The 25586-nt window shown below is 62.5% G+C and overlaps 1 protein-coding gene across 3 annotated transcripts; it reads left to right on the top strand.

Annotated features, from left to right (window-relative positions):
* The first annotated feature begins 13725 nt into the window (after nucleotides 1-13725).
* Nucleotides 13726-18491, top strand: RNF208 (ring finger protein 208). Of its 3 annotated transcripts, XM_041406818.1 has the most exons (3): nucleotides 13726-13759; nucleotides 14002-14085; nucleotides 15505-18491. In XM_041406818.1, exon 3 carries the CDS (start codon nucleotides 16200-16202, stop codon nucleotides 16995-16997), a length of 798 nt encoding a protein of 265 aa, XP_041262752.1. In that variant the 5' UTR covers nucleotides 13726-13759; nucleotides 14002-14085; nucleotides 15505-16199; the 3' UTR covers nucleotides 16998-18491. The 3 variants fall into 3 exon arrangements, with proteins under 3 accessions (XP_041262752.1, XP_041262751.1, XP_041262753.1); XM_041406817.1 differs by lacking the exon at nucleotides 13726-13759 and having other exon boundaries at nucleotides 13842-14085; XM_041406819.1 differs by lacking the exons at nucleotides 13726-13759; nucleotides 14002-14085 and adding an exon at nucleotides 14306-14491.
* Nucleotides 18492-25586: the final 7095 nt, after the last annotated feature.

Below are 25586 nucleotides of genomic sequence, written 5' to 3'. Positions count from 1 at the left end.
CAGGACCGGGCACTGACACCAGTACAGCCACCAGTGCCATCCACAGGCACCGTGTGCCATGCACCGGGCACTGAGCTCTGGACACTGGCGCCAGCACTGGCACCACACTGGTTCTGGGCAGCAGGCAGGGACTGGGAGGGGGGCACTGCACTCCACAGGTCTGTGGGCACCAGCAAACCCTGAGCACCAGGCACTGGGCAGAGGGCACAAGCACCATGCACATGTCCTGAGCACCGGGCAGGGCACACCAGCTCTGCACCCTCTGGCAGTTCCCAGGGCCCCCTGCCAGGCTCTGCCTGTCCCCATGGGCACCCAGGGCCCTGCAGCCCAGGGTCCCACAGCCCCTGCCAGCCTCTGTCCGCCCTGCCCAGCCCTGAGACCCCAGTGCCAGGGCTCTGCAGGGCTCATCCCTGCTTGGCTGTGGTGTGGCCCTGTGCCCCCCAACAGGATTTTTCCATGGTGGGTTTGAGGGGTTTCCAGGGCACTGCTGGATGGCAACACCACGAGGCTGGATGGAGGGAGGACGTGGCTGTGCCAGGGCAGGGAGGGGGGTGCTGGCACCTGTGCCAGTCCCTAGCACCAGGAGTGATGTAGTAGAAAAGATGCAGACATTCAGCACCCTCCACGCTGCCCCATCCATGTCCCTGCCGTGTGACTCTGCTGTGATGTCCTCATCAGAGTTCCTATTCCCAAGGCCCCCAGAGTGGCTTGTGCAGAGCCCCAACATCTTCCCACAAGCATTTCTGTGCAGAACCTGCCCCTCCCCTGAGCCTCAGGGATGATGGCACGGCATCCTCCTGGACAGGCTGGGGACAAACACCTCAAATTGCAGCTGAACCCTGCTGGGAGCGAATTACATTTCACACTTTGCAAAGGGAAAAGCCACTTCCTTCTGGCCATCCTTCTGACAACAGAAAATATTTCTCCCTGTCCTAAGGAGCAGGGCTGCCCAAGCCAGCCCCTTGGCACCCATGGAACAAGCAGGAGAGCTGAGAGGGAGAAGGGAGCCTGCCTGCCCCTGGCAGCACTGTCCCTGGGATGAAGCTGCCAGCACCTGCTGCAGTCCCCAGCTCCCTGCCTTCCCTCTGGGGCTGATAGCTCTGGCCCCGAGCCCGCTGGGCTGGCAGCTCCCAGAATGGGCTTTCCCTACAAGGAGACTCAGCAGCCTTCCAGGTGGTGGAGGAAAAGGAAGATGGAGGCCTGGGATTTTTGGGAGGAGAAGTTGACCCTCCTCTGAGCAGTTCTAGCATCGAGAGAGGGGCCTCATGCACTTCTGTGCCTCAGTTCCCCTCCAAGGGCTGCGAGGGGGATGCAGCAGAGCACTCTCTGTGTTGTGACAAATCAACACACAGCTCTTGGGTTTGAAAGCTGCAGAACTCCTGCACAAACCCCTCAGGGCTTTTCTGCCACCCCAGGTCACCTGGAGGAGAGCCACCAGCAGCCCCTGTCCCTTCACTGGGACTCGCTGCTGCCGAGTATTCCCCTCTTGAGCTGTTTCCCCACAGAAAAAGTCATCTATCTGACTAGGGAGGAGTGGAAAAAGGCTTTTTCCATTTCCTGCCCCAGTGTCCCGCGGAATCCCAGCCCCGCCTGGCCGTGGCTGGAGTGTCCCTGCCTGCGCAGGGGATGTCGCTGTGGATCTCTCCAGCAGCACTTTCCCCTTCCTCGCAGAGCCTCAGGACTGGCTGGGTTTGTTTTTCAGCCCCAGATCTCCATGCCCAGCCCTGCTCCTGAACAGCTCTGCTTGCAGGGAGCTGCGAGGCTGCACGTCAGGCACAGCCCGGCTCTGGGGGACCCCGAGAGCCTGCAGCCCCCGTGTCCCGACTTTCCCAAGGGCTGCCACCTGAGCGTCAGCTCACAGAACCCCGGGTGGGGACATCCCACACGCTGCTGCCCGGGGCTGCAGACCCAGGCAGCCGCTCGGAGCAGCGTCAGCCGGGATCGGACGTGCCGCCCTGCCGGGGGGGTCTCTCGGCTCCCTCGGCACCCCGCCGTGGCAGCTCCGATCTCGCAGGCACCTCCTGGATACCCTCAGTCCCCGCATGGCAGATCTGTGGCAGCCCCAGATGAGGAGAGCTCTCACCAGCCAGGAGCAGCAACAACTAATCTGGAGCCTGGAGTTCAAACATCTCATTTCTTGCCAAGAAATTCCCCAAATCGAGATCCAAGGGCCACATCCAGAAATCATGTGTTGATACTTGGAGGATTTATAGATGATGGAGGATCCTCAGGTGGAAAAGTTGCTGCACCAAAGCTCAAGCTGCTGGTTTGGAGTTGTCCCATGTGGGATTCCCCAAGCTGGGAGCTGGCAGGTGCAGAAGAGCTGTACCCTCCTTGAGTACATGGAAGAGTTGAATTAATGTGAGGCTCTCTGTGACTTAAAACCAGCCTGATTTCCTGCAATTGTTTGCAGGGGGAAAAGAAATAAACAGAAAAAAACAACCAAAAGCTCAGTGCCCACCCTGGAAATGTCCTGTGCTGGGGGTGATGGAGAGGGAGGTTCTCAGAGATGCCACACTACTTCCAGAGGAATACTTTGAGGAGGAACCTGGGAAAACCAGGAGGGAGAGGGGGAAAAAGCCAACCATGGTGCTGGCTTGTGAACTTGCTGGGAGCCTGAAAACGAGGGGGCAGCCCCGTGGAGGGGGCTGGGTTTCCAGCAGGGGCTGCAGGTGCTGCAGAGGCAGGAACATCCCCAAGCCTGGGACATGAGCCAGGAGGAAAGTGCTGGCTCAGGAATTCTCAATCCCACTGCATGGGTTCCACGGCAGGGCACCCACAGCCCCTGACCTGTGTGACCCAGCACGAGCAGTTGGGAGTTCTTGCAGGCTTCCAGTAACTGCAGGGATCCCCTGGGATGCCTTAGCTCGCTGGTGCTTCACACACAGCAAAAGGCACATTTATTTTGTAAAAAACCATCCAAACAAACAAACCAATCAGAAAGCCACAGGCACGTCCTGTTCCTGGTCCTCTTTTTGCAGGGGACAGGTACTTGTGTGGCATCCCAGCGCTGGAGCTTCCCCAGCTCCAGCTCCTCCCGGGGCTCTCCCAGGCACCAGAATACAGAACTCCCGAACCGATGGGTTTGTAAGCAGTTCCCTGGGGCTGCCGGGCGGTGCAGTGCCTGGCGCAGGCACAGGAGGGTGGTGATGTTCTGTGCAGCCCGTCATTGCCGGCGGATGGTGAAGGGAGACGCTTCCTAGAGAGAAAGGTTTTGCCACCCGCGGAGGGGAGAGCTCGGTGAGCCCCCAGGGCAGATGGTGGCCGCTCACCAAACCTTGGGGGGGCTGAAGGCTTCGCTGAAGATCAGGAGAGCCCGTGGGTGGTTGGTGTGAAGAAAGGACACGGGGAGGGGTTGGGCCAGCGCAGAGATGGGAGGGCAACCCCCAAATTCAGGCTGTGTGAAACGCACGGGGGATGATTTCCTCTGCGACATCGCAGGTCTCCCACCGTGGAACGCTGCCGGGTGAGGTCTTCCTCAAGGCTTTGACCTTAATTCTCAGCTGCCTCCTCATTAAAATCAGAGTGAGGCCCGGGGGTACGGAAGGAGAGATCACAGGGAGTGGGAAGCACCAGTGGGGTGAGCATCCCAAACAGGAACCCCACAGATCAGTGTCACCAGCACCGGGGCTCAGCTGTCACCCACTGAGGAGGGGCTGTGGGATGAGGGTGCCGTGGAGGGGATCCCACTGGTGCAGGTCTGAGGGGCACAGAGCAGGACCCAGGGGTAAAGCTGCCAGAGACATGGTTCTTGGGGGCTCATGGAAGCTGCAGGATTTGGTGCTCTGTGCCCTTGAGCAGCACAGCCTCTCACTAACACCCCGGGTGGAAAACTCCAGCACAAAACCCAGCCTGTGTCGCCAGGCCTGTGCTCAGCACCCCACGTGCAAAGACCCTGCCTGCTTGTGTCCACGTCTGCCCGGGGCATGCAAGGAGTTCCCACAGCTCCTGGTTCCCTCTCAGGGGAAGCCACGTGTCCCAAAGCATGGCAGCAGCTTCTAAAGCCCAAATGGAGCCTGGAAGCGACCTGCCAAAGCTGCTCGGTGGGAGGGATTTCCCGGGGGGGCAGAATGTGACCCGTGCCTCGGGTCAGCAGCTGTGTGCACACACCGGGCTGTCCTGGCCCCGGCACCGCCCTGCAGCCGGGCAGCTCCGGGCAGCCAGCTCTGTGCGGAGGGGCAGCACAGGCTGCTCTGCAGGAGAGGCTCTCCCGAGGCTGCTGCTGCTCCCCTGCAGCACAGCGCGGCCCCGAGCAGGCTGGCAGCTCCTCAGAGCACAAGCGTCCCCTGCCAGCGCCATCCTGCTGGCGCTGCGCTCTCCCGATGTGACATCCCAGCCACCCTGCAGGCTCACGGCTGGCGACACGGATGCACAGCCGGGGCACCGTCCCCTGCCGGGCACTGCCGGTTCCCGCGGGGACAGGGACGCTGCAGAGGCACGTCCGCGGTGCCCGGTGAGCCGGGGCTGCTCGGAGCCCGTGCTGCTGTCAGACCCCGGTGCGGGGATGCTGCAGAGCCCAAAGCCTCTCCAGCTCAGTGCCAGGCTCTCCCCTTGGCAGGGGGATGCCGCGTTCCTCAGGGATGACGAGTTGGATACATAACCCGGTGTCCAGGCTGGCACGGCCGCACCGACATCACAGGAGTGGGCCGGCGCCTGGCCCGCTGCCGGCCTCTCCCCGGGCTGCAGGAACCAGAGGGGAGCCGGTTTCCTTATCGCCCTCCCGCAGCCCCCCTCGTCCCTCTCCCCTGCGGCTCCCGGCCCGGCCGCCCCCGGGTCACGCCGGGGCTTGGCAGCGGCGCGGGGGAAGCGAGCATTGTGGCTGCCCACTGCGGCCCGGCTGGAGGAGAAAGCAAGGATTTCCTGGCCTGGAGCAAGTCCTTCCCGTCTCCTCCCAGCTGCCGAGAGCCTTGGAGCTGAGGGTGGGCTGCTCCCAACAGGATTCGGACCAGGAGCCAGGGGCTGCCCCTGCACGGAGCTGCTGCTGAATGTGCAAGGAAGCAGGAGGCAGCACGGATGTGGGCGCTTCTGTTGGCAGTGCCAAAATCGCCCCCTCTGCTCCATCCCTCCCATAAACAAAATCCCTGCTCAGGCAGAGTCTTTGGCCAGCACAGAGGTGCTCCCCTTGGTGCTCGTGCATTCTACCCCACAATGTTCCACGGGGACAGGGGCAGCTGGGTGGACTTGTGCATTCCCACAGGGCAATTTGCCCATTGCCAAGCTCAGCCCAGCCCCACGACAAGTGGATGCTGTGGGGATCTGTGCCCATGGGCAGACCCTGCAGCTCCCTGCGCAGAACCAGGCAGCAGCAAACAGCCTGTCGTGTCTTCCGAGGCTGCATCCCACACAGACACCTGGAAAAGGGGCTGTAAGAGCCCCAGCTGGGACACGGGGTTGGGCAGCTCACATGCACAGCCACGTTTCTTCCTGCTCAAATGTCACTTCTCCTTCCTGCGGAGGGAGCAGCCGAGGCGGGGGCAGCTGCTGCTCCCACCCTGAGCAGCCACGTGGGCGATGCCGCGGCTTCCGCTGTGCCACGACCTTGTGCAGTGACTGCACCTGCCGATGGCTTTTTTAGGACAAGGGCTGGTTTCCTGCTATATTTCCGTGATTGAAAGTTTCCAGTCCTGGGGATGGCTGTGGCAGAAGGGCTGTCATTCATCTCCTGGCCTGGAGCATTCCCAGCACTTTGCCATCCTCTCCTTCGGCCCCTGCCCCGGGATGGATTAGGGATGGCACCATCTCGCCCCGGTGAAAGCTTGGCCGTGGATCTGGGGCTGCTCTCCGCACGGGCAGCCGGCAGACCCTGCGCAGCACCCAGCTCCAGCTAAGCCCTTGGCTCCGGCTCTCTCCCAGCGGAGGTCTGGTTTCTGTCCTGCCGCCTGCTTGTCCTCCCTCGCTCCAAACAGTCCCCGTTTGTTTGGCTGGAGCTGGGGCCGCGTGCCTGGGCCGCCTGTGCACAACGGCTCCTTGTTCACCGCCTCCCTCCCCGCTCGCCCCTCGCCTGTTTTAGCAATTATCCCAATTAGCTGTGCCCTCTCCCTGCTCCCCAGCTGCACCTCGGACCCTCATCCCTCCTGCTCCGCAGCGGTGGCAGCAGCGCTGCTGTCCGGATGGGGCCGGCCCCGGGCCAGCGGGATGTGGGCACCGGGGCGACGGCTGCCACCTTCCTGGGTGGGAAATAGGCAGCCTGTGCAAAATCCAGGTGGTTGCGGTCCCTGCGGAATCCCAGGGCTCTCTTCAATCCTTTTTGGCACTTGAGGAGGGTGAGGAAGCTGTGCCGAACCTGCAGCTCCCGGGATGCCGCTGGCATTTGCCTCTTCTCCTTCGCATCGCCCGGGTGGGTGCTGCCCGTGCTGCCCCAGCCGCACCCGGTGCCCCTCCTGCCTCGCGGCCCGGGCGCGGGGTGCAGCCGGACGTTTTCCTGTCGCCCCGACCCTCGAGCCACCGCCACGGCACCATCCTCGTGCTCCCACGGCCGCCAGCTCAGCCGGAGCCGGGGGCGGGCGGGCGCAGGTTGAGGTTTCCCCCCGCTGACGAAGGCTGAGGCAGCGGAGGGGCCTTTCCACAGCAGTTTCCGGCAGTGCCGTGCTCCAGGGCCCCCTTCTCCTCTGCCCCTGAGCCCACGGAGAAGCCGGAGTGCAATCCCTGGGGAGGCGCTGGGCACAGGAACATCCCTGCCGGCAGAGCCCAGCGAGAGGAGCAGGACCAGTTATTCCTCTCAGACTGGAAACCCAGGGCAGGCAAAGCCCCGGATCCTCTGCCCGTGGCCACGCCAGCCCCTGCAATGGTCGCAGCAGCGTGGGCAGCCCCCTGGCAGCACCCCCGTGCTGCAGCCGTGCGGGGACACGGCACCTTGGCAGGGGCAGCACCAGGCAGGGCCAGCACCGGGGCTGCCGCTCCCGGCGTGGCTCCGAGCGCCCTGCCCGCGCTGACAGCAGCCGCGGGCTCCCGGGGTTTGATCTTTACCGCTCGAGCCGGGCTGTCTGCTCCCATTTGCGTCTGCCGAGGGAGGGATGCGAGCGCCGGGCTGGCGCAGGCTGGCAGCTCCGTGCTGGCACGCAGGCAGCCGCCGGGCAGGCAGCCCCTGCGCTGCTGCAGAGCCTCCTCCGCAGCCCTGCCCGCCCCAAACCCCGCGCGCAGATCAGGGTCCTGCAGAAGCCAGGGCCGGGTGAGCCTGGGCAGGGGGGGCTCCCAGAGATCCCGTGTGCCTTGCTGGGGAACAGCCCTCAGCCTTGAGCCTGCACCTTAAAGCAGAACCCCTGAGCTTGCAGCCAAAACTGCCCCTTCTTCCCCATCCGCGGGACCACGACGGCTCCAGAGCGCCTGGAGGGCACTGGTGCTCTAAACGGAGCACACCGAGCCGTGTGTTCAGTGCCCTGCAGAGCTTCCTGTTCCCCCCCCCAAACAGACATATGCCACCAGCAGACAGGGACATGGCTCGTGGTGGTCCAGGTCTCTGGTTACCTCTGTCCTGTTCTGGGGACACGGCAGAGTCCCAGTGGCACCCGACAGCTCCTGCAGCTGTCTGGACATGCTGGGTTCCCCTCCCCAGGTGGAGCCCTGGTTTCTCTTACATGGAATGGCCTCACCTCCCCATGTCACCCTGGCTACAGTGCTCTACTTGCCTCCCCACGGCCTGCACAGGAGCACCAGGCTGCTGCAACCCACTTGTGCCCAAAGGTCTCCCAAGGCAGTGGACAAGAAGTCCTCTCTGGAGGGAGCAGAGGGGAAAGACAGGCCTCAAGGTCCTCAGCAGCATCCCAGCATCCTGGCAGCAGACACACTGGCCCTGGCTCTTGGAGGACTGGAGAAATCAGGGTGATGAAACCCCAGGGCCAGACAATGCTGTTAGCCCCAGGGAACAGCCCCAAGAGCTGGTGCAGCCCCCCATGCCTGCCCCGTGGGATGCAGCCCCTGCCAGGACCCTCTGCCACGGGGCCCACGCTCACAGCTCCCACCCATGGCAGCACTGGGGAGTTCAGCAGCTCGAGCAGGATGGTGACCCACTCCCTGTTCCAACCTCCCACCCGCAGGCCTGCCAGCCCCCCTTCCCCCTGCTGCAGCTCCACCACACGCTCAGACCAAGCCTTGGCTCTGGGAGCAGCAGCAGCTCCTGCTCAGGCAGCCCCCAGGGCCCCGCAGCCTCTGCCAGAGCAGGAGCCGTGCCCAGGGCCAGCTCCCAGCTGTGCACCCACACAACCCCCCGGAGGGTTACAGGCATGCAGGGAAAACAAAACCCTCAGCTCCACACTCAGATTCACCCAGCTGACCCAGAAATGCAGCCGTGGTGCTCCACACAAGAGCTTGGGTTGCCCGAGTGAGAAGAAGAGCCAGCAGGAGAGGCAGGGGTGCTGCCAGCTGCTGAGAGCGGGGATGGGGGAGTGCACTGTGCCCTCAGGTCCTGTTGGGAACCCCAGGACAGTCACACCGGGACAGCAGATCCCACCACCTGTGAGCACAGCCACAGCCTCGGGCGCGGGGCTGTGCCCAGAGAAAAGGATGCAGCAGCCTGGAGCCACGCCGGGCTCCCTGGGTCCCATCTTCTGCCTTCAGGGAAGCTTTCCTGCAAAAGCTGAAATTATACTGCAAAACCAAACCACTGCCTCGGTGTGGGCTGCTGCTCGGAGCTGTGTCCCAGTTGAGGCAGCACCCGGGAAGGAGGATCAGGACTCCAAGCACCGCGGCAGCCGTGCCAGGACCGCCGTGTCCCACCGGGCACCCCGAGGGCACAGGCGGCCGCCGCTGCTCCTCTTCCCTGACCCAGTTTGTGCCTGGCCGCGGCATCCAGGAGAGCAGCGCTGGCAGGTTACGAGCGCCGGGCTCTCCCCGGAGCCAGCGCAGCAAACGCTAAATGTCACCTCAATTACGAGGCGCCTGCCGCAGCCCCAGCGCCGGCACCGGAGCCGCCCCAGCTGCGCTGCGCCCGCCCAGCCCGAGAAGGAGGGCTGGGACGGTGGCTGGGTCCCAGCTCTAGCACATGCTCTGGTTTCTTCTGAGCCCCGAATCCCTCGGGCTCTGTAAAGCCAGGCATCAGCTGGGCTGCACGGGCTAGGGGAAGGCTTCTGCAGAGCTGCCATTTCTATTTCTGGGCCAGCCCTGTCCTGTTTTCCTTGGACACAAGGTGTTTTCTAAAGGAAGTGGGTCTTCCTTGCACCCTTTCACCCCTGAAATGCAGCTCTAGGTCTTTGTGGTCGTCGTCCCCGCCTGGGCCAGCAGTCCCTGGGGAGCTGCGGACCACCCCCCTCCCCCCAATTCCCCAGTGGCATAGCTGTGCTGCTGTGGTGTCACCAACCAGACAGGAGCTTCTCAGGGAAGTCAGTGGGACTGTGCCTACCTGGGGCTGGGGAAGGTGCAGCTTCAGATGAAGAAGGGGGCTCTGATGGGAGCAGGGGCCCCACTTGCCCCATAGGGCCCGTGGGTCAGACTGTGGCCAGTTTGTCACTCTGGACCTCACGTGGGGCAGCTTCGAAGGACATCGCACCGCCTCTCTGTGCCCTGGTCTACTGTTTGGCCCTCAAACAGAAAAAGATTTTCCCTGTGTAGCTATAGGGAAATACAACTGGAATTTCCCATGTCCGCGCTTGTGGCTACAGATCCCCATCCTCTCTCCCTCCTCTCAGGAGATAACAGTACATTTTCCATAAGTGTTCTCTTCTGGCAGCTGAGCAACCCCAGGTCTGCAGGCAAGGAATTGATGGGGAGGGGAATGAAGGTCACCACATCTGAGGAGAGAGGATGTGGTCCCTCTGGCCCTGGCCCCTTGACCTCCCCCAGCCCATGTGCATCCCCGCTCCTCCTACTCCTTCCTCCTGCTCAGTGCACCTCCTGCAACTCCAGCAAGGTGGGGCCCCTCTTCACAGCCAGGGTTCATAGAAGTGAGCACAGTATTAATCACTAATAATAAAAATAATGATTAAACCCCTCGGAATCTGTGGGGGCTTTAGGAACATCCGTAACCTTCAGGCTGATCAGAGCACCAGGTGTGCACCTCAGGGTTTGTGCAGCTTCAGACACTTTGGAGATCTTCTGGGCATCACTTCTCTCGTGGTGGGGTCTGTGTAGACAGCTGCAAGCCTAGAAACTAGCCCATGAAAGCCCTCACCATGGCATTGATGCAAGAGCATCGGTGGTCAGGTCCTGACCACCAGCAACCAACCCACACACTGCTTTAAACAGCAGCCACAGAACAGCTCTGCAGCAGCTGGGGCATCCTTCAGCTACCAGCTGGCAACAAGAGACTGCTGCTTTCTTGGCAGATATTTCAGTAGCATCTCTCCTTCAAAATGGTGTTTGCTCTGCCGAGGCAAGCTGCACAGACAGCTCCTCTGGTGGTTTTGGTGGAGCACTGTGGCCAGTGAGAGCTGCCCTGCTTTCCCTTTCTGTTGGGGCCTGTCTGGGCTGTTGTGGTCACCTCAGACAAGCCTGGAGGGTCTCAGCCTGGGGTGGTGCTGACTGGGGGTCCCTTCTCCTGGTGCTCTACCCCGGGAAGGAGAGGCAGTCCCAAGGGGATGGGTCCCAGAGGATGAAAACACGGCTGTGGGTACCACATCCCTCCCTCCCTCCCTCCCTCCCAGGCAGGCCTTGGCACCGGTGCTGTCCCGCACAGACCTGCAGAGAAAGCTGCTCTCTGCAAAGCTGGGGGTGAGCTCATGTTTTGTGGGTGAATTATCTGTGTGATGAGTGATTCACCAGAGCAAAACAAGATCAGTGTGAGAAACAGACGGGATTTGGGAAGAGCTGTGGATGTGTGCAGGACCCGGACAAGCAAACTTGGTGATGAGAGCATTAGGGAGCAAAGAAAGGTGGCCTGAGGTGCCACCAGGAGTATGGACAGCATGGATGGGGGCCGGGGTGTGGGACAGGAAGGTCTGGCACACAGGGAGCTGTCAGCTTGCCCAGGTGGGATGGAAAGAAAAGCCTCAGGTGCCATCAGAGCGCAAGGCTGGCACCAAGCGAGAGCAAGGCTGTCCTCTCAGAACAGGCCCTTCCCAGAGGTGCTAGAAATCCAGAGGGGCAATAAAATCCTGAGCAAACAGCTAGATGCCTGAGCAGGTAATGGCTGATGGTGAGGAAGAAATTTAGGGCCAAATTTGCTTCTGCCTTCACTGTTCATTTCAGCAAAGGCTGGCCAGCAGTGTTACAGCTCCCAACACATCTGCAAGAGCAAAGGTTTCGAATTGATCCAGTCAAGACACTGGACAGGAATGAGTTTTGCAGAAAGAAACTGTGCTTTCACACAAGGCCAACACCAGCTGAATTAGAATAACCTCCTGATTACGAACAGCAAAACCTTGTTCATGTGGGACAAATGAAGGGAATCCACTGGCAAAGTTGCTCCTGCATGTCTGTTGAAGGAGAGCTGTACCCAAGTACAGCAGGTACAACTGAGCTGAGGAGCAACCTCTGAGCCCAAAGGTGTGCTTGGCCTGCTGACAAGGTCTCTGGAAATGGTAAAATATATCAGTACTGCTTGTAAAACCCAGGAGAGCACCCATATCACATCAGCAGAGGTCAGAAGGCATTCTGAGGATATCCACATGCACCTAAAAGATGCACATTTATGGTAACACCCAATGCAAGAGGTTTTTATAAAAGATAACACAACATGTATGTTTATATGCCAAAGTTATGTGTTAAACCAGGAGTAAGCAACAAGACCCAAAGGCAGAGGTGGCCATGGGGCTGAGGTTTGGTAGGGTCACCACTCAAGTCTGAGCCACACAGGCCCAGAGAGAGATGGAAGGTTTGGGTTTTGAAGGATGAGATTTTTTCAGTCTGGATAGAAAGCAGAGATCTTGGTGGACCAGCTCAGCAGAGGAAAGAGAAAGCTCTGCAATGAGCATGCGAAGCAGAGGCAGAGCCATTGGGGCAACAGGAAGATCCCAGCACCTTGGCACAAACACACTCTTATTCAGCAGAAAAGATGCCCAATGTAATTTATGATTATTTTTAAATAGAGCTGTTGCTTAACTCATGGAATAGCAGCATAATAGCACGCCATGTAGCTGGGTCAGCACGGGGATGCCATATGAATTAATAAGAGAAAATAGCTCGTGCTCGCTCACTTCCTGCAATTTCCTCTGCTCAGTGAGCTCAAGCGTAAGATCTCAGCTCTTGCTATCTGCACCCAGGCACGTTAGCAGGGAAGGCAGGAGCACCTGACACAGGGAGGATGGGGAAGATTGAGGGAATTCCTGTTTAGCAGTGTGCCAGGCAGCAGCAGCCTCACACTGATCTTGGCAGGTGAGCAGATCAAAGAAAGGCACTCAGAGGTGCTAGAGGCATTCAAAAATCCCTTATCTGGTGAGAAAAACTCCAAGATTAAAAACTCAGCCATTGTCAAGAAGGGAGCATGGATTTCCAGGTGGAGGTGATGCTGCAAGGTCCTCAGGGAGAACCTGACTCTAGGGTCAGTCTGGCCTGGGAATGGAGCACAACTGAGCCCTTGGGGTACCTTGGGGAATCCTTCTGCCTGGGTGGTGTTGGTCATCTCTTCCAGGTCAGGAAGAGAGGCACCTGGGTGAGATTTTTAGCATCATTGCATGAAGTGTGGGTGAGAAGATCATCCATGGCCTGCCTAAGGCCTGGCAGAGCTGTGAAGTATGTAACCTCCAGCTACTGTGTCCATCCCACTGACGGCAGGGCCAGAGGACAGCCATGGTGTGAGGACAGTGTGGGTCTGGGGACATGACAGCTGCAGGACCACGCAGACCCCTTGTTACAGGGGCTGGATCTTCGCTGCAGCAGAGCTGGAAGGTCAGCAAGCAGGGCTGGGCAGGGTAATCTTCAGGGAGGGCATAAAAGCCCAGGCACAGTCCTGGAGGAATATAAAAAACTAAAACAGCAATGGGTGACACGAGCAGGGGAGCCTCAGCAGCACCAAAGGAGCCTGGGGAGCCCCCACCAGCATCCTGCTCCAGCCAGGGCTGGGTGGAATGGGGGAGTGGGTTTGGGTAGTGGAGTGTGCACGTGCCTGGCTCACTGCTCCTGAGGTCGGGGCCTGGGAGCTGGAGGGCTCTGTGTGGGGCTGCCTGCTCATTTTGGCCATTTGCCTGTGGGGTCCCCATTCTGGAGGCAACCACAGCAGGGGGAGAAGGCAGCCTGGCCTCTAACATCTGCCAGGGGACATCCATGCCTCTCACATCTGCAGGAGCCAGGAAGCACGGACCATGAGTCACCTGCTCAGGGCACCTGGTGGGGTGTCCCCAGCCTGTGGGGTCCTGTCTGCCTGTGCCACTATGGGGGTCACACCAGCAAGCCCACAGCCATAAGCAATGCTCCCCAGCAGTATGCAGGGACCTGTCAGCATTGCTGGGACCCCCCACCCACCACGCTGAGCCCACCGTGTCCCCAGGGACCAATGAGCCCCTGTGCCCAGGAGCGCCGGAGCTCAGCAGGGACTGGGGAGCTGTCAGGGGACCCCCTCTGCTCCCCCAACAGCCGCTGCTCATGGATCCCGGGGGACAGTGTGGGGTGCACGGCTGATTTGTCAGTGGGAAAAAGCAGTGGTGGGGAATTCCTGGCTGTCCGACCTCTTCCCAGCCCTGGGGGCAGCAGGGGGCTGCAGAGAGGGCCCCGCTCCCCGATGCTGCCCCACAACCGCGGCCCCGGAGCGGCACAGCCGCCGCGGAGCCGCTTCCAGCGGCGCTGGATGCTGAGTCACCGCGGGCCGCTCGGAACGACCCGCGGGGGCCCGGCCGGCGGCGGGAGAAGGAGCGGGGCCGCGGGGAGGCTTCGGGAGCGGCTCCGGGGAGAGGGGGTGCGGGGCAAGAGGGGCGGTGGAGTGGGGAAGCGGGATGTGTGGGACGAGGGGAGACGCTCGGGGCAAGGAGGAACCCGTGCCCGGTCCCCTCCCCGCGCCGCCGCGGCCGCGGCCGGAGCAGGCGGCGGGGCCGGGGGCGGCCGGTCAGGACCATCCCTGGAGCCGCGCCTCGGAGCCGCCAGCATCCCCGGGGAGCCGCGCCTGGCCGGAGCAGCGCCGCATCCCTCTCTGCCTTTCAGATAACCTCCGCCGCTCGGGCCTGCGGAGCCGCGCCGGGCACGGAGCGGGGGCTGAACCGGGACCCCTGCCCGGGGCCAGCGCAGGTAACGGCGGGCAGGGGCGGGGGAGTCACCCCGCGGGCGTGCGGGAGCGCACGTGTGTGTGCGTGTGCGTGTGTGTGTGCGTGTGCACAGGCGTGTGCTCCGCGGGGCTGCGAGCATGGGGCAGGGACGTGTGGGGCTGGGGACTGCCGTGGGAGGTTGGGGAGGGGAGGCTGCTGGGGAGGGCTGTGTCACCCCCGAAGTGATGGGAATGCGGGGTACGGCGGGGGTTGTGTCACCCCCGAAGTGACGGGGATGGCGGGGGGCTGTGTCGCCCCAGGGGCGGTGGGGGTGCGGAGTGCTGCGCCAGGGCTGTGCGTGAAGGGGTGTGACAGGACGAGCGTGGGAACGCGGTGACAGTGCGTGGCACTGCTGACCACCCGAATCGCTGTGCTCGTGGGCGCTGCGGGTGAGTGTCTGTGTGAGAGCTGCAGGCAGAGCCCCCGGGGCTGCTGCTGCGTGCGGGATTGGGGGGGGGGGGGGGAAACGTATGCTCCTTGTGGGACGCGGGGTGCAGGATGTGGGGTGCAGGATGTGGGCCCGTGAGGGGGAATGAAAGGGGCGAGGCCTCCTTCTTCAGGGCAGGATGCTCGCGGGACCCCAGTGCTGCCACGGCATGGCCCCCGGGACATCCTTACTGGGGCTGGGCAGAGATCCAGCCCACCCTCCCGGCCCTCAGGCACCCGGGGCTGAACCCCGGGGCCTCGCTTCATCCCCAAAGCTGCTGCTGCTGCAACCAGATGGCCCCCTCGGGCCCCCTCCGCCAGGCATGGCAGTGCCCGGCGGGAGCAGGCATCCCTCTAACAGGATTTGCAGCGTGATGGAGGAGAGCGCCTTCGCCCTTCTCGGAGGAGAGCCGGGTTGGCGCAGGGGCTGCTGAGGAAGAAAATGGCCTCGGGCTGGCTGCCTGCCCCCCATCTCCTGCCCGCAAACGTGGCCTGTCCTCTCCATCAGCCCCGGGACAAGGGCAGGGAGCTGGGAAGGGGGGGGTGGAGAGGAAGCTGGAGGGAGGGATAATAGCGGGGACAGATCAGGAGCAAGCGATGGAGGTAAAAATAGATCCACTGAGCAGAGGAGGGGCTAAACGTGAGAGAAAACCCTGAGCAGAGGCAGGTCGGTGGAGGAACCCCTTCGGGAGGGGCCCTGCAGCCCAGAGGGGCTCTGGAGGAACTGCCCTCCCACCCTCAGGGCAGAAGGGGGTCCCGGGACCCCACACTCGGGGCCGCCGAGGGGATGCCTTGGGGGAAATACCTGCCTGCTCCCACTTCCCCAGCCCAAGCACGCGGGCGGATGGACAGGACCCGTAGGGCACGATTGCCAAATTACCGGGATGCAGGCGGGCACGCATCCCGAGGGAGCGCTGGCAGCCGGTAGATCCATGAAGAGCCTTGGATCCAACCCACTCTCACTTTTCATTTCCAGAAAGTACGAAGCTGAGCTGGGGACAGGGGGACCAGGGACCGAGGGGACAAGGTGTGTGGTATCCTGGCCCCAGCCAAGGTGATCTGCCCTCTGGCACGGGATGTGCCCTGAGCCCCTGCCCTGTGGGAGCTGCCGGTGACTGCAAGTGGGAGAGCCGGGAAGTCAGAGCAAAGGAATTTGCAAACACATTCTTCAGCGCCACGAGGATCCCACTGCATGTAAACAAGAACAGAGGCCGGCCTGGGGAGAAGTGAGAGCTGCCTTCAGTTCTGCACGATCCTCCCTGGACTCACCTGCCCTGGGCAGTGCCCAGTGCCACCATCCCCAAATTACTATTCCCGACTGCAGCCGATCTGCTGTGGGAAGTGGCAGCGAAGGCGAAGAGCAGGGCTGCTGAGCGACTGCCAATGTCACGTTAACATCCCGGCGAGGCTGCAGGGAGCCGGCGCTTTGATCACCCGCCCAAGAGCATCTCGAAGCAGGCAGGATGCCACTGTGAGCCCTGCCTTCTCCTGCCTGCCCCAGCCTCGTGCCTGAGACTCTCGGGGCTGGCTGCAGAAGAGGGGCGCGGGGTTCTCTGGCGCTGGCCTGTCTCCCCAAGATGCTCTCCCGCACCAGCTGCTGCTCCCTGTGCTCCTGCTCCGCGGCCAGAGCGAGATTGAAAGCTCAGCAGGCTGCCAGCATGTTTTAGCCTCATGCAGGCGTCCCTCGGAGACCCCAGAGCAGTGGACAGTAATGTGAAAACGATACTCATGTCGTGTCTGAAAGGGCAACAGGTCATCATTAAAATGGAGGCGATGAAAATCATCCACCCGGAGAAGTTCTCGGAGCTGCAGGCGTCGCAGCCGCGCTACGCGCCCGCCCCGCGCCGCGAGCCGCCCCTCGTGGCCAAGCGCGCGTGGCCCTCCGAGTCCGAGATCATCGTCAACCAGGCGTGCGGGGACATCCCCGCCTTGGATGCCACCCCCGGGCCCCTGCCGCTGCCCCGGACTCCCCCCCTGCCGCGGCGCGAGCGCGGCTACCAGGGCCAGCGCAAGGGCAGCTCCGAGGTCTGCTACCACCGGCAGCCGCCGTCGGACGAGGTGATCGTCAACCAGTACGTGCTGCACCCCTCGACGCCCTGCGAGCCCCTGGAGTGCCCCACCTGCGGCCACATGTACAACTTCACCAACAAGCGGCCCCGCATCCTCTCCTGCCTGCACTCGGTGTGCGAGGAGTGCCTGCAGATCCTCTACGAGTCCTGCCCCAAGTACAAGTTCATCTCCTGCCCCACCTGCAAGCGGGAGACCGTCCTCTTCACCGACTACGGGCTGGCGGCGCTGGCCGTCAACACCAGTATCCTGAACAGACTGCCGGCCGAGGCCCTGGCTGCCAACCCCGTCCAGTGGAGCAGCGACACCGACCGCAGCTGCTACCAGACCTTCCGCCAGTACTGCGGGGCCGCCTGCACCTGCCACATCCGGAACCCGCTGTCCTCCTGCACCATCATGTGAGCCCCGCGCTGTCCCGCCCGCCCCTCCGCAGCGGGGCACGGCGGGCGGGACAGCGCGGCCCACGCCACGGCCAGTCCCCTGTCCGCTCTCTGCCAGGGGCACCGCCAGGGAATGCTCTAATACTCACCACGGCCAAGGATGTGGGACTGGTGTCCTTGCCGGCACTCGCGGGGGGCACTGGGGGTGCTGGGACCTGGCAGCAGCCCCCTCCCCACCAGTGGTGCCCGGGGAGAGGGACGCTGGCGCGGGGAGCACATCTACCAGCGCATCCAGGGTCTGCGGCTCCCCTGGCCCTGCGGCGGGCACTCCTGTGGTGCATCGAGCATCTCACCGTGCTCCTTCCCGGGCGCCTCTCCCTCCTCTCTCCCCGCTCTCCCAAGAGCGGACGCTGGGTTCTGGCCGGAGTGACGCCCTCCCCATCGTCCCACGGCCGGCGGCAGCAGCACAAGGAGCCCTGGAGATGCATGGTGCCACACTGGGCCACCCTCCCAGCACAGGAAGTGAGGACAGGTCCCCACCTGCCCCCTCCACCCCCTCTCTCTAAGTTATTTGCCAAAGCTTTCATCTCAGTGGCCACGCCGCCATGCGCCCGAGTCTCAGTAGCCACACCAAACCGCCGCACCGGCCCCTCGGATGCCAGCAGACATGCGGCCCGTGTCCTCCGCAGGCCTTTGAGGAAAGCTCCACTTTGTCCTCGTTTTGGAGGATTCTTGTTTTTCCCCATCCATCCCCGGCCACCCCATCCCAGGCCACTACATGTTCACAAAGGCATTGAGCTGTGCCCATTCTCTGCCCCTCCGCCCGGGACCCACACCGATGCCCTATGGGATGGCTCAGGAGGGTGGCACAGGGTCCGGTACCCCAAATTGCTGACTCCAGCAAGGGAATTTGACTGGGTAGGGGGACCGAGGTCTGGCTCCTGCTCACAGTCCCTTCCCCAGAGCAGCGCCTCTGCTCTGACTCCTGTGTGGAGGGGCTGGCAGGGCAGCAGCCCCCTGTGCACAGTCTTGCTTTCTCCAGAGCACCTGGAGGGGTAAGTTTGCTGCCAAAAAAGCAAAAAAACAAAACAAAACAAAACAAAAACAAAATAAAGAAAAAGCCATAATTTTGTGTGCTCCCATGGGGCTGAGCACCACAACCCAGCATGGCCACGGCACCAGGGGCACATGTTGCCCAGTCCAGGGTGCTGGGGGTGGGTGAGCCTGAGTGGTCCCAGAACATACATCCTGGAGGAAACAGCAGCCCCTGGCACTGGCCAAAGCCCAGCATCCATGCAGGGAGAAGGGCCAGTCCATGCCCTGGCCTGTCCCGAGGGAGCGGGCAATGCCGCTGGCGCAGCCCCAGGACCGTTCTCGCTCCGGTGCAGAACGGCGCCGGTACCGTGTCTGTGTTGCTCTGCCAATGCCTCCCGCTGCTGGTTGTGACCATGGTCATGTTTTATACCCGGCCTTGTTCTGACCCCATCAGTCTCCCCAATAAAGATTATATTGGAACGAAGACTGAGCTGGAGTCTGGGGGCGTGTCCCTGCGGGCAGGAGTGGGGTGACACACCGGGATGTGTCCTGGCCCTGCTCCATCTGTGGGGCAGGCTGGGGGGCCATACTCAGGTTTCAGCTTTCCCTGGGCTGGCACCTCCTCCTCCAACCTGGCTTTTAGCTCTGATGGAGTTGTGTCCCCTCCCTGCCCAGCCTCTGCACATGGCTGGGCACCGTGGGGGACCCTGCCCAGCTTGGCAAGGGGTTCCCAGCCACAGCAAGAGCCCTCAAATACCACTGGATGTCCCCTTTCTCTCCAGGTGACGTGGGATACTGGGGAGAGGATGTGCCATTTGGTGGCACCTGCTGTTGAAGGGAGCTGGGGAGGGACATGGGCAGTGCTGGGCTCCCCTTGCCCTACTCCAGTGAGGAAGCTGCACCCATGGGCCCCTCTCTGCACCATTCCCACAGCATGCAGGAGCTGCCCTGGGGCTGGCACACACCTGGCATCACCAGCCCAAGGCACCCACTGCCTGCCCCAATGGACCTTGGGGCCACTGGGATGGGAGCACCACAGCTGGGAGAGCCAGGAATCTGCAGCAGAAGCAGCTGGGACGATGATCCCAGGACAAGGCAGCTCCCCAGAGCAAGCTGTACACACTGGCTGGTGTGGGCACAGGCTGGTGTGGGCCCACAGGCACTGTGTGCCCACGACCAGTGCCAGCCCCCAAATTTCCCTTCTCCAGGAACAGTAACTGTCTCGGCCCTCAGCTCTGGGCCAAGGTGTAGCATCTGCTTCCAAAGCAGCAGCACATCCAGGAGGGTGCAAGCGTGGCTGCAGACTCTTTTTCCTCGTGTGCTTGTTCCCATCCCAGGGGGGTTTCTATGCCTGGAGAACAGAACCGGTCCATGGCTGCTGAATTACAGTCCATGGCTGCTGAATTACAGCACCAATAGCGCAGCCAGTGCCACCCTCACCCCTGAGGATGCTGCAGCTGTGTCCTGTCTCCCTGTCCTTACAAACATCCCCACCCTGCACCCACATTCCTTCACCCTTTGTGCAGCCTTGGCACAGTGTGGGGGTCTCCTGGTGGTACAGCAGCCCCTCACTAAGCCAAATCCTGCAGCTGCTTGGGGGAGTGGGGGCAGCCCCAGATCCAGGATGTGCATCTCCATCAGCCCAAAGGCCCATGCCAAATCCAGGAAAAAGAACTCCAACACCCCAAAAGCTCATATTAAACCCAGGTTGAGCATCTCTGTCCCCAAAGACACCAAAGTTGCAGGCTAGCCAGAGCAGAGCTGGCAGCAATTTTGCCCTCAGTAGGAATTTACCCTTTTTATTACATAAGGACAAAGGGTACAACATGTTCTCCCGTACCCTCATGGCACCTCTTGGGCACAGAGTAAATTTAAAACAGCTAATTTGATTTTGAGTTGCAATTAAGGAAGAAATAGGGCCTTTCAGGAGCAAGTACTGGGCGAGAACCCATTTCTCCTGCCCTATTAACCTCGAATAAGCACTTGCTGGAAGAGGGGGCAGGTTTGCTGCAGAGGAACAGGGACATGGGGCGGTGCCAGCCCTTGTGTCACAGATACAGGTGAATTAAAAATCTTTTACTTCCCCTGAAATGCTCCCGTGGCCATTCTGAGCTTTGTGCCTCCATGCTAAGTTTTTAAAGATCTCCAAGTCCTACAAGCTGCTTAAGCATGGCCAGGACACTGCTACAGAATGTTTGGCCACATGAGAGCAGAGATGCTCCCAGACGTTTCCAGACGAGCTGGTTCTAAAATCTCCTCATTGTTGTAACAGCTGTCCCAGGCTGGGATGAAGCTCTGGGCTCTCGCAGTGTCCAGTTTGGCTCATGATAGGAGAGGGGACATGGGGAGTTAAATTGCTCCAGGGGATGATCTTTTTCCCAAATGTCCTCATTTTAGGTGGGAAGTGCCAGGTTCAGGCTGGTTTGGGCTCGGCCTGGTTTGGGCTCAGCCTTCGGCATGGGTTTGGGGTGTGGTGTTTGCCAGTCATTCTCCCCAGAGTTAAGACACATTTGGACAGCGCTCTCAGGCACAGGGGAGGATTGCTGGGGTGTCTGTGTGTGGCCAGGAGTTGGACTGGATGATCCTGATGGGTTCTTTCCAACCCAGTGCATTCTGTGACTCTGTGAAAAGCAGCTCCTGCAGCCCGGGCTGGGGCTGCTCTGCTCCTGCAGGGCGGTGGCAGCGCTGGGCAGTGCCCGGCCCGGCCCCAGGTGGTGGCTCCCCACCCCCATCCTGCCCAGAGGTGGCACAGCAGGACAGTTCCCCATGGATGCAAACAGCGGGAGGATCCGGCCGCGATGAAGCGAGGCTGTGCTGGGCCACGGGGAGATCACCTCCCGCCTGCAGGGACGTGGCTGAGCACCGGGGCTGTGCCCTCCTTGGGGACACGCAGCCTCAAACCTCGCCCGGGGCGGTCACAGCCCCAAACGCCGTTTCAGCAGAGAGGAAGCTCCTCGCCAAGTGCCAGCGCCCGCTTTCACAACGGCGCATCCCGTGCTGACAGCAGGATGGGTGGTGACTGCGACAGGTCCCCAGGGCAGGGCTGGCCCCGCGGCTGGGGAGGGACTGCTGGGCTCGGGAGCTTTCTTGGGGTCAAATCCAAGACAGGGCTGGCCGCAGGCACCGGCTCCTGCTCACTGCCCAGCTCCGTGTCCTCTTCCCGTGCTGGCCCCGCGGCTGCTGGCCCTCTGGTACACTCCCAAGGGATGCGGGGTGGGGACACGTCTCCAGAGTGGGGGGCTGAGTGAAGAAGGGAAGGTGCTGCTGTTGTGGTGCAATTGGGATGGAGATACCTCCAGCCAGAGCAGGACCCAGGTGGCACACGCCAGGCTGCAGGAGAGATTGGGCAGGTCCCTACAAGAAAGAATGGGCAGGTCTGTGCAAGGATGGGGACAGCCAGATCACTGCTCTGGGGACACTACATCACCTGGTGCCAGCAGGTGACAGCTGGGGGATGCAATGAAGCATTTGGGGTGGTGCAATGGGGTGTCAGGGGCTTGGGAGAGGGGACAGGGCTGCAAGTGGGAAGGTTGGGTGGGTTTGCAGGCTGTGCTGGAAGCTGTGCCTGCAGCAGGAGCCCTGCAGCAGGAGCCCTGCAGCAGCCCTGGCTCTGCTCTGTCAGCCCCCTGCCCTGCTCACCATTATCTCAGGTGGCTAAATATAACCCAGCTCTGGAAGTGGATACTGCAGCCAGGCTCCAGATGGCCCACGGGGTCCATCCCACACCACAGCCCCCAGGGACCCCCTTCTCAGGGGGATGGAGGTGCCCATTGGCTTTCAGCACCCAGAGGTGCCAACAGCTGGCTCAGGGAGCACGGGAGTGCTGGGGGTGTCCCGTGGGGGCCTGGTTCTGACCTGGTTCACCCCAACACCCCCATGCAATGTAGGGCAGGAGCACGAGGTTCCCACATGGTGACAAGGCCCCCTGGGTGTCTGAGCTCCCCCTCCCCACAGGCTCCATGGAGCTAAAAACACCCCAGCCAGGGCTGAACTGGCACTTCTCCTGATGGAGCTGCTCCACTTGGTATAAATAAATATTCCTTGGTGCCACCAGGGCTGGGGGAACCCACCTGCTTTGGCCTGCTGACCTGACCTCTTTTGGGGTGCCCTGCTCCTACGCTGTGCCTCAGCACTTTGCCAGAGCAGCCCATGGCAGCGCTGATGCTGAGTGGCATCAGTGTCCTGGAAAGCTCATAGCCCCAAGCTCTGCCCTCCTGGGCACAAGGACAGGGGTTCTCTGTGGGGCTGTGTGGGCACAGTAGTGCTCACTGCCCACTCACCCCCCCAGCTTCTGGGCAGGAGGAAGGGGAAGGGGGTGGGGGGGTTGGCACCCTGTCTCCCACAGCCACAGCCCTGGGGAGGTGCCCACAGGGTGTTTCTGGGGGAGAAGAGCAAAGCCAGGACATGGGGATGGTTGCACAAGCCCAGCACAGCCAGGCAGGAGGACAGGGCACAGCAGTGTCACCAGCCCCCCAGCAGGGCTGGGCTGAGGGGGACGGGGAAGGGGGACAGCACACGGAGGGGGGAATTGGCATGGGGTCAGCACAGAGCCTTGGCAGGACAACCCAGAGGAGGCCAGCAGTGACAAACAGACTGCTGCACATTCCAGCCCGTGGAGGTGGCTGTCAGGCTGTGGAATCCTGGGAGGACCTCGAGGGTCTGACAGCTGCTTTCCACCCACCACCATTCCAAAGGTGGCTGAAAGCCTGGGAAGAACCAAATGCCCGTCCCCATGGGGAGGAACAAGAGTGCAGAGCAGCCACACTGTGACCCAGACATCACCTGGCTGGCACATGGCCCCTACGTGAGGCTGGCAGTCAAAGGCAGAGCCCAGATCCTGCTCAGCCCTGGGACATTCCTGCTCCATGGCAGGTTCCATGTGGCCACAGCCCCAGTGCCACTCATCACAGGCTCCCCCACCTGTGTACAGCAGGGAGAGCCGTGTTTGCTCACTTATCTCCCCGAAGGGCACAGTCTGAGCACCGGCTGGCACGGCTTGGCAGGGGCTGGGAGTGCCATGGTAGAACACGTACCCCTTGTAGGTGGGTGCACTGGCTGTGCCCATTCCCTCCTTGTGTCACTGCTGGGCCCCAAGGAGATATGCTGAGGCCAAGCATTGAACTCAGCTGACACGGCTGTGGTACACAAACAGGTTGTATTTTCAGTCCATGCTGAGGGATCCCAGCCCGTTTGTCCTGGGTGCAGGTGGCACAGCCCGTGGCACAGCCCTGCTCTGCCCGCAGAGCCTCTCTGGCCCGCAGCCCCCAGGCAGGGATGTGCCCCCGCGCAGGAAGGGCTCCCACTCCATCCGCCCCTGGCTGCGGCAGTGACGTGTCACCTGTGCCGCGGTGCAGGTAATGCCCAGCTCCAGGGTCGCCTCCCTCTGCTGCCTGCTCCTGCTCCTCCGCTGCCTCACCCGCCCCGGGCTCACGGGCAGTGCCAGGTGTCCCAGGCACCAGGGTCACAGGCCTGCTCTCAGCTGGCACCACGGCCGTGGGCAGAGCCGGAGCCGGGCTCCCCTCCCCACGCACGCTCAGACCTGAGGGCACAAAGCCAGCGCTATTTGTCGAGGATGAGGAACAGTATCACCATAAGGACGATGGGGAGGAAGATGAGGAGCAGGCTGAGCATCTCTGCCGCCAGCAGCAGCGCCAGCAGCAGGAGGTAGCAGCAGCGGCAGCGCCGCTCCAGCCGGGCCAGGGCGCGGATCAGGCAGGGCGGGTACCGCACGCAGGGCAGGCACCCGAACATGCGGCTGGTGTGGAAGCGCACCTGGAAGCGATGCTCGAGGGCGCCGGCCAGGCCCGGGCGCCGGGGCGGCAGGGCAGGGGGCCGGGAGGTGGCCAGGGCTCCGGGGGAGCCGGGCTGGGCGTGCAGCAGGAGCAGCTCCTCTTGCAGCTTGCAGATCTCCCACTCCAGCATGGGCGTCTTTTGGCGGCAGATGGGGCAGCGCACGCGGCCGAGCTCGGCGCCCGTGGCCGTGTCCATGATGGCCCGCAGGCAGGCGCGGCACAGCCCGTGGTTGCAGTTCAGCACGGCCGCCTTGTGCCGCTGCTCGTCGTAGGGCTCCGTGCAGATGGGGCACTCGTCCTCGCTGCCCGCCAGCACGGGGCACGGCTCCGCTGCCACCGCCACGCCATCGCTCGATGCCTTCTCTGCCTCGCCGAAGAGGCTCAGGATGGAGCTGTAGACACTTTCGGAGCTGGGCCATGGGCTGTTCCCGCGGGGCAGGACGGGGCCGGTGTCGGCAGCGGGAGGGTCCTGCCCCGCAGGCAGGGAGGCACCGTGGGCAGGCGGCTGTTCGTGCCCGGGCAGGAGCGGCTCCCTGGCATCCTCCGTCGGTGGCAGCTCCCAGCATCTCCAGGCAGCAGCAGACGCCTCTCCACAGTGCTGGGGAGGCTCCCCGGCGTCCCCCGACCCCACGGTCTCGCTCTCGTCCCGCTGCCTGGCACAGCCTTCCTCACCGGCTGCCTGCACCGGCGGCGGCCCAGGCTCTGCCTCCTCGCCCGCCGCCGGCTCCATCACGGTGGCCAGAGCAGCCACCCCGCTCGCCCCCCGCCCACCGGGTCCCCTCGGGGCTGGCTGCGGGACGTGGGTGCTGCTCCAGGGCAGGAGACTCCTTCAGCACGGCTGCCCGAAGGGTTTGAAGGCAGCAGTGTCCACACAGAGTCCCAACATCCCTCCGGTGCGCTTTGGGGTGCCCGCCCAGACCGGTGGGTCAGGAGCCTCTAACGCCGGGTCCAGCCCCATCACCCCCACCGAGGCCACCCCAAGAGGGGCAGCACCGTGAGCATCCAGCAGCCTTTTCCTCTTCCTCCTCTTCCTCCTCCCCAGCACTAACGCAGTACTGACCCGCCACGGTCCAGAGGAGAGGGCACCGAGCTGGGCGCTGCCGGGCGCTGCCCGCTGTGCCAGAAGGGTGCAGGAGTGACGGGCACCCGCGCAGGCAGCTGCCTCCTGCCGTGGGCCAGGCAGGGCTGGGGCCGAGCCTGGCTGTAACCAGTCTGGTTTGTCAGCTTCTGGAAGCGGCTCAAATGCAGGGAGCCCGGGGCAGGCAGCCATGCCTGCGCCAATCAGCTGCTGCCGGAGCTGGGGAGGAGCTGGGCCCACGGCCGCCTCTTTTCCTTGCCCAGCACAAGTGGAGTCACCTCTGTGACCAGTGCGGGCCACGGCAGCATGGCCCTGTGCTCCTCCAGTGCAGTTCCCCGGCTCAGACCCCAGGACAGCCCCGGCACGGACCCTGCACTGCCCCAGGACAGTTCCCAAAACAGGCCCTGTGCTCTCCAGTCCAACTCCCTGTCCCCACCACTGGTCCCTGTGCAGGGCCACCGCTCCTTGTTATGTTCCATAAGCAGCTTGCAGGGCCTGGAAGTTTCCTTCCAGGTTTCCCACTGGGACAGTGCCCCACATGAGGGGATGGTGGCACCAGGGTGATCACTGCCAGGCAGCAGCTCTGCAGTGGCCCCTGTCCCTGGCACATGGGGACACAGCCCAGCCAGGGTCTGCAAGTGCAAGAGCTCCTCAGAGCAAAGCAGTGGGGTGGGGAATCCCCAAATCACCCTGTTCCCCCTCACTG

Source organism: Onychostruthus taczanowskii, unplaced genomic scaffold, assembly GCF_017590055.1.
Source record: "Onychostruthus taczanowskii isolate IOZ18803 unplaced genomic scaffold, ASM1759005v1 scaffold25, whole genome shotgun sequence".
Classification (NCBI taxonomy): Eukaryota; Metazoa; Chordata; class Aves; order Passeriformes; family Passeridae; genus Onychostruthus; species Onychostruthus taczanowskii.
This window is presented reverse-complemented; position numbering and strand designations above follow the sequence as displayed.

Coding starts and splice junctions, on each gene's coding strand:
- RNF208 (XM_041406818.1), top strand. CDS start 16,200: ATGCAGGCGTCCCTCGGAGACCCCAGAGCAGTGGACAGTAATGTGAAA.